The 13858-nt window shown below is 38.7% G+C and overlaps 1 protein-coding gene across 1 annotated transcript; it reads right to left on the bottom strand.

Moving 5' to 3' along the window:
* Positions 1-7766: 7766 nt before the first annotated feature.
* LOC144660509 (cuticlin-6-like) lies at positions 7767-10620 on the bottom strand. The gene is made up of 4 exons (XM_078521164.1): positions 10340-10620; positions 10182-10263; positions 8896-9489; positions 7767-8251 (listed from the first exon to the last, which is right to left on the bottom strand). The coding sequence occupies exons 1-4, from the start codon at positions 10340-10342 to the stop codon at positions 8034-8036; spliced, it is 897 nt and encodes a 298-aa protein (XP_078377290.1). The 5' UTR covers positions 10343-10620; the 3' UTR covers positions 7767-8033.
* Positions 10621-13858: the final 3238 nt, after the last annotated feature.

Raw genomic sequence — 13858 nt, forward strand, 5'->3', positions numbered from 1 at the left:
GTTTCCTCCTGCTGTTATCCTCCCACTATTTTTTTTTTATTATATATTTTATCTTTTTAGTTGTAAATGTTTATGGTTACGGAAATCTTAATTAAATTAAATTAAATTAACCCGAATATCTGCGTCGCGATTATATTCTCCTGCCGGTATTTTTTCTATTTGACAGAAAAGATCCGTTGGAAACCCATGATGCATCTTTATCTGTACATATTTCAAAAGAAGGCCCAAAGAAGTTTTAGGGCTCCAGAGGTTCCAAGTAAAATTGCAAAAATCACGAGCCCCCAAAGAGTAATTTAGGATTTATCGAGTTAAACGATACCATTTAATATTCAACCATTTCAGTTAACGTTGTCGGACGAAAGAGTTACAAGCCTACGTTATACTAGACCGAATGGTGGTCTGGGTATTCATTTGAATTATCGCATAACAGTGTGGAGGGTACCTGCAAGTGTGAAATCGTGCACCACAAACATTGCGTATGACGTATTGACCTTCTAATTGTAAAATACGGATGAGACTTGCCCAACATCAAGAGCCGTCGTACTAGCCGTGCATTTTCAAGCAACTGTTTTATACACCTCGAGTGAGTTTTAATACAGCTGTACGTGCATCTCCAAATTGTCCGTATATGTCGTGTGGCCCATCTCAAATACTTCAGTAATTGCTATCTTTATTTAGCAAAGTGTTTACAGTTTAAAGGTCAAAGAAATTATAAGTAGTACTTGTGTTCCATCGTGTGTAATCTCTTAGTGTTGGTGATGTGTCGTGAGTACTGCAAGAACATCCCGTTTTGCTATAGGGACTAGAGATATCAGTGTTCGTCTTTTTTTTTTTTCTATTTTAACAAACATGATATTTTGAGACCACTTCCTCCCATGTGAAGGATTTTTTTTTTGTTAAAAGCACAAATAAGTTGTAAAAGTCTTGTTACGTTCGGCAAATTAAGGAGCTTTAAATGATGTTTTCATTCTACTTCATTTTATTTCTGAGCTTTATAAAAAGCCAGCGAGTAAACTATATATAAATTGATAGACGTACAATTCTGCTCTTTTTTTCTTTTTAAGAATTCTAGGCACGGTTTACTATGAATCAAAATACATAATAAATACCTTTTTTCCGGACGTTCTTGTTGACACTGGACAATCATTCCCATTAATTTCCTTACTACTCGTGTCCATCATAAAAAAGGAAAAAAAAACCTTTACTGGCCTTTAAACTAATTATCTTAAGAAAGTACTTGAAACCGTTTGCTTCAGGAAATAAGGATATTTATTTTTTTCCAAGAGGGCACGGTAACGAATCCTGCAATCTGATTGGTTATTAGCGCGGGCAAGATTCTCCTATCTCTGCCCACGGGCCACGGTAACGCTTTCGTGAGTTTCATTTCGCGGCGAGACGAACGAACCCATGACAGTTTTGCTCTCCAAAATGATTTAAATCGATGTAGTTGCTCACCAACCGTTGTAAATTTGAAAGGGAAAATTAGCAGTGGAATTAAAGACCTTGAAGTTCTCCAAAAGGCGAGTATTTATTCTCTTTAGTGACAAAATGAAGTTATAGTTTTATGGCCGTGGTTTGCCGATCGTTGTTTGTGCATTCGCACTGATTTTCACGCCATTGCGGTTAACTGCAAGTCGCCGGTTTACAGACTCGATTTATCCTTTCAAACACCTTGCTTCTCTGCTACTTTTCTCCAAAACCGAATACTGCTTATCGCCATTCAAGAAAATGAGATGCTTTATTAAAAAACAGTCAAATTAATTCTCGCAATATTGTGCCGTCACTGTGCAGGCGACCAAACTACACATTTCAGCTTCATTCAGTTTCACTTTCGCAAACTTTTTGTCAAAACAGAATACTGTGGGAATCAACACAGAGGTTTTTGACTCGTTAAATACAAATGTAAATAGCTAAGTGCTTTCCAGTCCGAAAAGTAAGTTTAATTAACTAAAGAACTCACAAGCCGAAATGGAGTTAAAAGTGTTTCGCAACTCGCTGATTGCTCTGTTCTACATTGTGCTTTTCTATTATTTCAGATGCTTTTTTTTCTTTTTTTTTTCAGATGAAATTGTCCTTGAGTACTGTTCATTTTAGTGAATTTATTTTGTTTGGCAGTAAGCTCTTATAGCAAACAGATCATTATTTACTCTTGCCGTAGCTCATTTATGGCGATCGACTCAACATTGGATGCGCGCGTATATAAATACAAACACATTTGGCAAGAAAGTCTTTGTAGGTTTTTTAGGTGTTTTTTAATCAAACACATTAAAGTAGGAAAAAAATAAATAAGTTATTTACCGGCTTAGGGTCGGTCCGTATAGTGAAAAACTGTGACCTCGGCCTTGAAAATGCTGCCCTCGGCCTGCGGCCTCGGGCAGCATTTTCAAGACCTCGGTCACAGTTTTTCACTATACGGACCTCCCAGCCGGCAAATAACATATATAGGTGTTCGAATTTTTTTTCCGTATTTTAACAAACAGTATATTTTAAGGCCACTTCCTCCCATGTGAAGATTAAGCCGAGATATACCTTTTCTTGACGTTCTCGTTGGCACGCGATGGTAAACGACCAGCACTCAACTGTGTTAAATGTCACATGTGGCATCCCTCAAGGGTCAGTATTGGGCCCCACGCTGTTCGCCTTGTACACCAACGACCTGCCTAATGCAGTTCCTTCTGGCTCTGTCTTTATGTACGCGGATGACACCACCGTTTATTGCATCGGTGACACTCTTGATTGCGCTGTTGCTTCTCTAAATAAAGCACTATCTGAACTTAACAACTGGTGCCAAGAGAACTCTTTAACTCCCCACTCGGCAAAGTGCGAAGCAATGCTTCTGATGAGAATATCGGTCCGCATATCGGTCCTCTAAATTCGATCATTATCGGAGAAAATCGAATAGACTGGGTGAGACACACTCGCCTTTTGGGCGTCACTATCGATGACCGGCTAGCCTGGTCACATCATCTTACAGATGTAAAAAAGAGTTTTGTGAACAAATTGAACCTCTTAAAGAGGAGTTCGTTCTTAAGGAGAGACGCCCTTCTGGATTTGTACTTTAAGGTCATCCTGCCGGCAGTTCTTTATGGTCTTGGGCGGTTGTGTTAATGCAGAGCAACTAAATTCTTTGGAAGTACTCCATTGTAGGGCGGCCAGTTTGCCCCGCGATATGCCATCCGCTGAAGTCTACCAGTACACGAAATGGAGCACAATAAACTACTTATACAAACTTCGGATAATTAAACTATTTTACAGGGTGGTAAACGGTGGAAGCACCAGCTGCATTGTCACACTTAGCGAAAAAAGCCAGGATTTCTTACAGCCTCAGAAGAAACAATAACATCGTGGTCCCTAGATTTAATTCATACTTTGTAAAAACTTCAATTGGACATAGGGGGGCCATCCTATGGAATGCTGTTTCGTCGTATAATACAGGATCCCAATTTTCGGTTTTCTATCGAAAAGTGAAAAATGACAATTACATTAAGGAGCTTAATTTCAATGCTCAGTCAGTTCAGTCACTCCCTAGGCATTACAATGACTTTAAATGTTATTAATTGTTATGTAATTAATTATTTTTATATTAGTTACGATCCAATTTAGTATATAAGTATTTAGTAGTAATTTAGAAATATATTAGTTTATTAGTATTTAGTAAGCATTAGTGGAGCGTAATGGAAACAATTTAACTACAATATTATTAGGGGATTTTAATTTTCCCGGGATTGATTGGACATTACCATCACCGTCCTGTAGCGATGGCTTGTCATCCTATTTTTGTGACGTTGTTGACGATTATTTTCTTTGCCAAATGGTAAAGCAAGCTACCCGTGGAAACAATATATTGGATCTTGTTTTCATAAACAATCCTGATTTATTGTCGGAACTGACCGTCTGCGATGGCTTGGGGAATTCAGATCATAACTCCATTGAGTTCGCTCTTAAAGTGAAAATATCAAGACCACGTAATAATCCTCGTCTTGTTTACGATTTTAAGCACGCTGATTGGGATGGTCTTAAGGAAGATTTAGTTAATATTCCTTGGATTTGTATGGACTTGGTTGAGGACATTGACGTCACTTGGAACTCATGGAAAAGCCTCTTCTTGGAAGCGGTAGATCGAAACATTCCCTCTAAATCTGTTTCCTCGAAACGCCACGTCCCTTGGCTTAATTCAAGTCTGAGAAAATTAATTCATAAAAAGCGTCGACTGTGGAAGAAAGCAAAGTCCTCTGGGGATTCTAATCATTGGTCTACATACAAAAGGTTTAACAACAAGGTCAAGGACAGCTTGCGTAAAGCTTATCACAGCTACGTTAACCACTTAACCGAATCTCTAAGTTCCAATCCTAAGAAGTTTTGGTCGTTTGTAAAGTCACGTACAGGTAAATCTAGCGTGCCGAGCTGCATTGAATACAATGGAATCAAGGGTTACTGTCCTGCCGATAAAGCTGAAATCTTTAACAAGTTCTTTCACTCTGTGTTTAGTAGACCAGTTGAGGAATTTTCACCGCCGTCTAATATGTCTTCCAGCTATGTTATCAGTGACTTAATTTGTACTGAGGATGATGTAACAAAAGTGCTGGCTGGGCTTGAAATTAACAAATCACCCGGACCTGATAATATTCCTCCAAGAATTTTGAAAGCATGTGCTAAAGAGCTTGCACCTTCTCTCGCCAAGGTATTTAACATCTCCTTAAGCTCTGGTAACTTGCCCAGTGAGTGGAAAGTGGCTAATGTTGTACCGATACATAAGTCAGGGGATCGCGCCTTGGCAACAAATTATCGTCCCGTGTCATTGACAAGTATTGTTGTTAGGACATTGGAACGCTTAATCCACAAACACATTATGGCCTTTCTCACTGACCAAAGTCTATTATGCGACAACCAACATGGATTTAGGAAGTTTCGCTCTTGTCTCACGCAGTTGATACAATCATTACATCATTGGTTTTCAACATTGGACAAACATGGAGCAGTAGATGTTATGTTTCTAGATTTTTCAAAGGCGTTCGACAAAGTTTCTCACCAACATCTCTTTTCAAAACTGAATACCTATGGAATTAAAGGCCAGTTACTTGATTGGATTAAGAATCTTCTAGTTGGAAGAAAGCAGAGAGTGGTTATTGAAGGTCATGCATCTAATTGGCTAGAAGTTACATCGGGGGTGCCCCAAGGGAGTATTCTGGGACCACTTTTATTCCTGATTTACATCAATGATTCCTTCTAGTGTTTCCAGCTGTAACGTGGATCTCTTTGCGGACGATAGTGTTCTCCATCGGCAGATATCGTCTTTAGAGGATTGTCAACTCTTTCAGAGTGATCTGGTTTCAGTAAGGCAATGGTGCGATGCTTCACAAATTCAGCTCAATGAAGAGAAATGTCGTGTACTTCACGTTACAAGACAGAAACTTCCTCTCAATCAAGACTACAGCTTGGGTAGTAAGAAGTTAGAAGTTGTCAATTATCACAAGCACCTTGGAGTCACTATCTCTGAAACATTATCATGGGATTTCCACATCAACTCCATCTGTGCCAAAGCAAGGCGTGTAATGGGATTGATTCGAAGAGCATTTGGATTTAAGTCTCCAGCGGCGGTTAAAGTGGCTTTTAAAACCCTAGTTAGACCATTACTGGAATACTGCTGTCCTGTGTGGAATCCTTACCTGGTCAGTCATGTCAAATCAATTGAAGCAATCCAACGAAGAGCGACAAAATTAATATGCGGATCAGACTTATCATATGAACAAAGACTTGATAAACTTAAGTGGCCTACACTGGAACTAAGAAGAAAGTTTCTTTCTTTGGTGCAAGTGTATAAGATAATATTCGGACTTTGTGACATCGACGCTGCTAAGTACTTTGACATAGTAGGCGAATCTCGTACTAGATCCAATCACAAGCTCAAATTAAGACCAAACTATGCTCGCACTAATTACTTTAAGTTTTCTTTTTTTAATAGATACATAAACGACTGGAATTCGTTGCCGAGTGATGTCCTCGAGGCGCAATCATTGAGCTCATTTAAGAAAAAGCTGTTAAGCCATTTAATGTTTTAGCAATATGAACATATAACTTATCTTAGTATGATAAATTGTTATTAGCGTAATTTTTTTTTTTTAATTTTATTCATTAGTAAATTTATCTAGGATAACAGCTTTTACATGGGAATTCAGTTTCCCCCTGCTGTTATCCTCCCACTATTTTTTTATTATTATTATATATTTTATCTTTTTTGTTGTAAATATTTTTTGTAATGTTGGGAAATCTAATAAATAAATAAAATAAATAAATAAATAAATAGTATAATACACGACCCCACAAGCATTATGCTTTAAACCCTATCGTGTGTAAATAAAGGTGATGATGATGATGATGATGATGGCACTGGACAACTGATTGTCATTAATTTCCTTATTACTCGTGTCCATTTTTGTTAAAAAAAACCTTCACTGGTGATTTTTACTAATTATCTGAGTTTACAGAAATTAGCTGAAACCATTTGCATCGACTTAGGCCTGCGGTTAGTGTTAACCCAGTTTATTAAAAAGCTTTCTTTAGGGTTAAGGATCCCAACCCTACAGGTTTTCGTTCGTGTGCGGTCAATAAGTTTTCTTGCGCAGGCTGTACAGTATGTGGCTCTTGGTCTGGACAGCCCCTGGTCCGGACACTTTCCGTTTATTTGTCTACTTTTTGATAGGGAACGAAGTTTTAATAAACGCGAACCTTTCCAAGATGGCGGCTGATTTGACATCATGATGTAATTGTCACGTGATGTGACGTCACCATCCCACGTGACGTATAGCAAAAGAAAGAGTTTCGGACATACAATACATCCTATAAGTTTCATGGTGATTGCTTAAATATTCTCGAAGTTGCATAGGGGGGGCTTCCGAAGCCCCCCCCCCCCGGTCAGAGAAGGTAAAAAAAAAGCCCGGTCTGAATAGGGTTAAACTCGCTCCTTAACTTATAAGGATCAAGATTTATGGCTTGTGATGAAGGAAATTATTTTTCTTCTGACTCGAAATGTGTCCCACACGCTGTTATAAACTTTAAGCCTTTTAAAGGCCACTAAGCCTAGCTCTCAAGAAACGCCCGTGTTTTTCTGAATCGGTGTAATAAGGATTCCAAAATAAGACTGAGAGCATTAAGGGCTCCAGCCGGCTCTAGACATTTTATAATTAACTTTCGAGCCGAAAGCAAGTAATTTAGAAGACTTTCAAGTTTGTCGTTCCCCAAAAAGTTAAAATCTTTGTCTTGAATGCCCTCCATTGCCTCGTGCTTTTGGCAAAATGGTGAATAAGAATTCAACTGAGCCAGCGATACATCTGAGCAAGTAAAATTACTATGGCAACGATTTTGTCAAAGCGGAAAGCGGTGCCCTGGAAACGAGACGTTAAAAAAAACGGAGGTAGCGGGTAGCATTTTATGACCGGTGCTTGCCCCGGTAAAAAAAACGCGAGAGAAACAGCGAGCGCAGCGAGCGCGAGTGAAAAACGCAAGGAACTGCAAGGGGGTGGGGACGGTGGTCGAGCTAATATAAGCGAGCGAAAGAAAAATATTTTTCTCCATCCTTTCTCCCCACACCTCCTCGTGCCTCCCGTTTTACGCTGGTGTCCAGCTCTCTCGCGATTCTTTCCCTGCGTTCGACTATCGAGAAACAAAATACGAGAAAATGAAAAAAATACGAAAAAAATAGAGGGCTGTGAACATACTCTTCATGGTTTCTATATAATAGTGATGGAATAAATGAACGAAACTTTCCGTTACCGTTAATAATGTAATTTATTGTATAACTGATTCATACAGATTGGAGATTTCTTAATTGCACAGTATATTGTTTCAGTCTATAAAACGATGATTGTTCGTCCTAGCATACTTGTTACTTGTTATTTCTTTATTTACCGTTCAAGGCTAACTTCTGATTGCTACCTTAAATCAGCTAAAATCAGTTAATAAAAGTGCTAAACAAAAACAAACAGATATTTCGGTAAAGTGGTGATATCTTAGACAAAATCAGTCATAGCAAATGTTTATGGACATGCTATGATAAAGCAACTCAAAGAGGGTAAAGATGAGCCAACAGGAACGGATCCACAGGCAAAGGCTCTACCTGCAGGATCAAGCTGGCAGGAGACTGTGGTATAACGCCTGCCTATATAAAATTCGATAATAAAGACCCAGTCGCGTGGATTACATTGCCCTCTTCTGATACTCAGCTCTCTGCAAAAAGGGAGCGAACTCAACTGACCTGCAAGGGAAATAAAGGCGAAAGAAAATGTTTTCAGTGTTCTCTCCATACGGTAAGATACAGAAACAAGAACATGTTTTTTTGCATGACTATAAATAATACAGTATTGCAAAAGCATAAAAATTAACTAAAGCGAAATTTATAACAATCATCATCATGTAATAGGAAAAAAGGGCAATTATATATGTGTCACATCAAATCATCTCGAAATGAAATTCATCAGTTGAGTATTTAAATAATAATTACCAGACAATAATTTTTCGGTGGCTTGTATAGGAGGTTATTGTAAAATATTTGGTATTTGATTCTCTATTTTTTGTAAACTTCATCTCTAAAACTACAGTATTTAGTACCATGGGAAAGTAAATGAATTTCATCTTCACTTTGGTTCAATTCACAGGTAGGGCAGAGTCTATTATCCCTTGGGATTTGATCATTTCCAGTTTCGATCAATAATTTATGATTATAGTCATTTTCCCAAGAGACCAATTGCAATAAACTTCAGTTTCCAAGTTAAAGCCGTTTTAATTTACTCATTTAGACGAGAGAAAAAAATTTGCTTTGCTATTAACACAACATGATGCAAAAGCATAAAGTACTGCAGGATGGTGTTCTCGGAGTTATTTTCATACTCTATTACTTACTCAGGTCGAATTGGAGTGGTTTCAGGTCGGAGGCCCTGCTGGTTATGTTGTCAACTTTGAGCAGCAGGTCTTGGAAGTCACTGGCCACCATAACGTCCTCGTCAGACTCCGTTACCAGTCGTAGTTGATTGGTGTCAACACCACTGCCAATACCCACGGCTAGAACATGAACGCCTGCCCTTGGTAAGGGCTCTGAGGCTTCTTTCAAGCCTTTGGCGTCGGCTGTTTGGGTCTGAACCCCGTCAGTTATTAGCAGGGCAATCTTTGGCACGTCCGCTCTGGCTGCTGGGAAGATCTCGGTGGCTACAACATCCAGCGCTTTGTCGATTCGTGTCGACCCGCTCTCGTCGTAAGGTAGAGCGTCAACAGCTCTCCCAAACTCCTCCATGGTCGCATACTGGCCGAATCGAGCCTGTACTGAAGCTGAGGTACCAAACAGAACCATAGCTGCTCGACTTTTGCCTGGCGCTATGCCGAAACTCTTCGCTACTGCCTTGACAAAGTTCTTCTGGTTCTGGTAGTTCGTTGCCCCAATGCTGCCCGAAGAATCAATAATAAAAGCCACATCCACAGAAGTGGTACTTGACGGTTGTGCTAATTAGACAGAAATTCAAGGCAGTTAGTGTCAGTATTACTTTCTAAAGACTCAGTGCTCATAGCTCGTTCTTTCCCTAACCTTTACAAGAGTTCAAGACCTTTCCATCCACTTTTTCTTCATAGCCAGACAAGCGCTAACCCACCCACAAGCCACACAGACCTATTTACACATGGAAACAAACACTATATGCGGCTTTAAATCATGCGATTTTTGCTTCCCTCGGTTCTTTTAAAACTGTTGGACACCATTTTGTGGACGGAAATTAACATGGTGGGCTAGCAAAAGCTTACAAAGCTATAATCTCAGTCTCCTTATCTAGCTAGCAAGTAGTCGGGACATTTGTGAAAGCGATCTTTAATCAAACAAAATAATTTGTTTGTACAACTCTCCTTGTAAAACAATGTGTTTCCAATGCTTTTTGTTAATCTCTTAACCGTCCTTAATAATCTGTTCCCTTAAATTACTTCGGTGAGTAATAGGTCAAGCAGTTGTTGTTATTCGGATTGAGTTTTATCCTTTATTATGTAAAAGGCTATATAAGTCAGACTTCCGTTCCTTCAACCAAATTTCCTCACCAGTGTCTGCATACGAACAAAGCCCTAATTCATTTCATTTTCTAGTGTCCTAGCTATGACAGTTATTTTGCTAAAAATGTGGAAACGTTTAGTAACAAACAGGTTTTACTTTCCAGTTGGCATGGCTGAGGACGAAGGTACAGAGAACAAAGCCATGGAGACCAGAAACGGAAACAACACGACAGCCTTGTTAGTCTAAAGTTTAAGAATAAAAAAATATTCATCAATAGATAGCAAATGTCTATCAAAAATACAAAACCACCATACGTACCATTGTGCTAGCTGTGATGCCGGCAACTAAGCTTTCTGTCAGTATCAGTGGAAGTCTTTTAAGGGGACAGAAGATTCCACTTTCACTTGCAGTGTTAAATGTGACTGTTGTCTTGTTGTTGCCGATTTATACTGAACGAAAACTTCCGCTGTCCTGTCCTAAAGCAAAAGGGCTGTGAATGGCGAAGATTGATTTCAAGGTCAAAGGAAGTCATCCTCAAGTTTCCACGATAATTGTCGATAGTTTCCGATGTCGCTGAAGTGGACGCTAACACTGAAAGCCATGGGTTGATACTCTGTTCCTTTTTTGCTCGATTGTTCCACAACCTACTGTAGACTCCATCCTTCTTTGCTTTAGCTGAACGGGATGTTTTCTTATAAAAGCGCGTAAACCACGTATGATTTTTATTGAACTTTTTAATTGATCGTTTAACGTAGATGGGAGTATTATTTCCCATTCTTTGCTTTATTCGATCTTTAGTTTGCAATTTCAAGGTCAAATGAAGTCATACTCAAGTTTCCACCTTCACTTGATATGTCTCTTGTCTCGTTGTTGTCGATAATTTCCGCAGTCGCTGAAGTGGAAGTATTGTAAATGTTGAAACTACTCACTAATAGCCATGAATTGATACTCTGTTCCTTCCCTGCTTGTTTGTTTCATAAAGTGGACTCCACCCTTATTCGCTTAAGCTGAACGTGATGTTTACTTATAACAGCAAGTAAACCGCGAATATCATGCAGTGTATAACTTTTATTGAACTTTTAATTGATTGTTAACACAGATGAGAGTATTATTTCCCATTGTTTGCTTCCTTCCATCTTTAGAACAGAGTTTTCAATTTCAGGGTCAACGGGAGTCTACTCAAGTTTCCACTATCACTTGTTAAGTCTCTTGACTCGTTGTTGTCGATAATTTCTGCTGTTGCTAAAGCTGAAGTATTGTAAATGTTGAAGCTAGCCCTAAGAGCCATGAATTGATACTTTCTTCCTTTTCTGGCTGTTTGATTCACAACCTGGACTTCATCCTTCGATTCTTTGCTTAAGCTGAAAGGGATGTTTTCTTATAACAGCAGGTAAATCGCAAATATCATGCTGTGTATGACTTTAATTGACCTTTTAATTGATAGTTGACATAGATGGGAGTATTATTTTCCATTCTTTGATTACTTGAATCTTTAGAACAGAGTTTGCAATTACAAGGTCAAAGAAAGTCAAACTCAAGTTTCCACCTTCACTTAAAATGTTCCTTGTCTCGTTGTTGTCGATAAGTTCCGCTGTCTCTGAAGTGTAGGTTTTGTAAATGTTGAAGCTAGCACTGATAACCATGGATTGATACTCTGTTACTTTCCTGCTTGTTTGTTCCACAAAGTGGACTCCGCCCTTATTCGCTTACTCCTGAAAGGGATGTTTTCTTATAACAGCAGGTAAACCACGAATAACATGCAATGCATGACTTTGATTGAACTTTTAATTGATAGTTAACATAGATGGGAGTATTATTTTCCATTCTTTGATTTCTTCAGTCCATCTTTAGAACAGAGTTTGCAATTACAAGGTCAAAGGAAGCTTAACTCAAGTTTCCACCTTCACTTAAAATGTTCCTTGTCTCGTTGTGTGATAATTTCCGGTGTCGTAGTGGAAGTTGATTCCGCCGGCAAAAAAACAAAAAAATTGATAGTTAACATAGATGGGAGTATTATTTCCCAATATTTGCTTTTTTCTAATCTTTAGAACAGAGTTTGCAATTTCAAGGTCAAAGGAAGTCTTACTCAAGTTTCCACCTTCACTTGATATGTGTCTTGTCTCGTTGTTGCGATACTTTCCGCGCGCTGTCTCTCAAGTGGAAGTATTGTGAATGTTGAAGCTACCACTAATAGCCTTGAATTGATACTCTGTTCCTTTCCTGCTTGTTTGTTTTACAACCTGGACTCCATCCTTCGCTTAAGCTGAAGGGGATGTTTTCTTAAAAAATAGGTTGTATGCTTCACGAACACCATGTCTTTTATTGAACTTGTAATTGACTCTGTTCCTTTCCTGCTTGTTTGTTTTACAACCTGGACTCCATCCTTCGCTTAAGCTGAAGGGGATGTTTTCTTAAAAATAGGTTGTATGCTTCACGAACACCATGTTCTTTTATTGAACTTGTAGTTGATTGATAAACACAGTTAGGAGTATTATTTCGCATTGTTTGATTTCTTCAATCTTGCCAGTGAGAACAGAATTTGCAATTTTAAGGTCAAAGGAAGTCATACTCAAGTTTCCACTTTATTAATGTTAGTTTCTACTGTGATGTTTTAGATACTTTTCATCATACACTGCACCATCCCTTCGACTTTTTAACAAACTAAATCTTTTAAATATACACCAAATAAATGATCTATTTATCGCCTCATTCAGTTTAAGCCTTAATAGCATAGTACTTTTACCTTATTGTTGAAGACTTCTGCATAAAGAACTCTAACGTGCATAGCTTTAATACTAGAGGATCAAAGAAGCTTCACAAGACATTTAACAGAACAAATTATGGGAAATACTCCACTAGGAAAAAGAAAGCAATGAAATACCAAAGACTATCAAATGCTCTGCATCTTTAAAAATCTTTAAAACGAAAATGAAGCAATTCTTTTTGCAAAATTGATACTGACATAGATCTTATTTTGTTAATCGACTACATAGCTTAGCTCAACATCATTTGCAATGGTTTGTTAATTTTTTATATAATTTCAATCTCTGATACCATCTGACTAAAATTAGATAGCGTACTTTTATAAGGGAGACTACTTTTTAAAATCCCGCGAGGGTTTCCTTCCTCCCTAATGCAGATTGTAACAGACAAATATACATGCTGTATTATTCTATTATGGGAAATAAAGTCAATTCAGATAAACTGAACTAGACTTCTGCTCTCGTTGTAACATGCCAGTGTTCAGGAAGTGTTCGTGGCTGTAAATTGAAGCCTTGTTCCTTTTAATTGCCCCCGCAGGGTTTTGGCCCAGAGGCCAAAACCCGAGGAGGCACCCCTAGGAGTCCCCGGGTGTATACGTACAATTACAAGGACAATGAATATTTGTTGAAAAAGTAAGAAATGTGTCTGTAGTGGGCGAAGCATTCTCGATTTGACGAAACTAGGCACGCACCGTCGTCTCGGGTAATATTTTTGCAAGCGCGCACGGTGGTGTCGGGTACTTGCAACCACGAGGTCGCGTTTGGTCACCTTCGAGCTTCGCCATCTGCTAGCAGCATTTTGTTTTCCGGTTTTGGCCTACGCGTGTTCACAGATTTGTTCGAGCGGTTTCTCTGCTTTGGTTGTGTTAAGTGATATTTGAAGCAGTTGTTAGTAATACGTCGAAAGATTTCGAGCAATTGGTTTCGTGTTCTTGGTTACGTGCCGGCTACCTATGTTCCAAGAGCCGGTCCAAGAGCTGGTTCGAGCGTTACATTTGTAAGGTTTGCTTTTGGAGGTTTGCTGTATCGTATACATCTTACAACGAGTAATAAACAAAAGCGTGAACTTTGTCAT

Source organism: Oculina patagonica, chromosome 7 (genome assembly GCF_052425735.1).
Source record: "Oculina patagonica isolate OP01 chromosome 7, crgOcupat, whole genome shotgun sequence".
Classification (NCBI taxonomy): Eukaryota; Metazoa; Cnidaria; class Anthozoa; order Scleractinia; family Oculinidae; genus Oculina; species Oculina patagonica.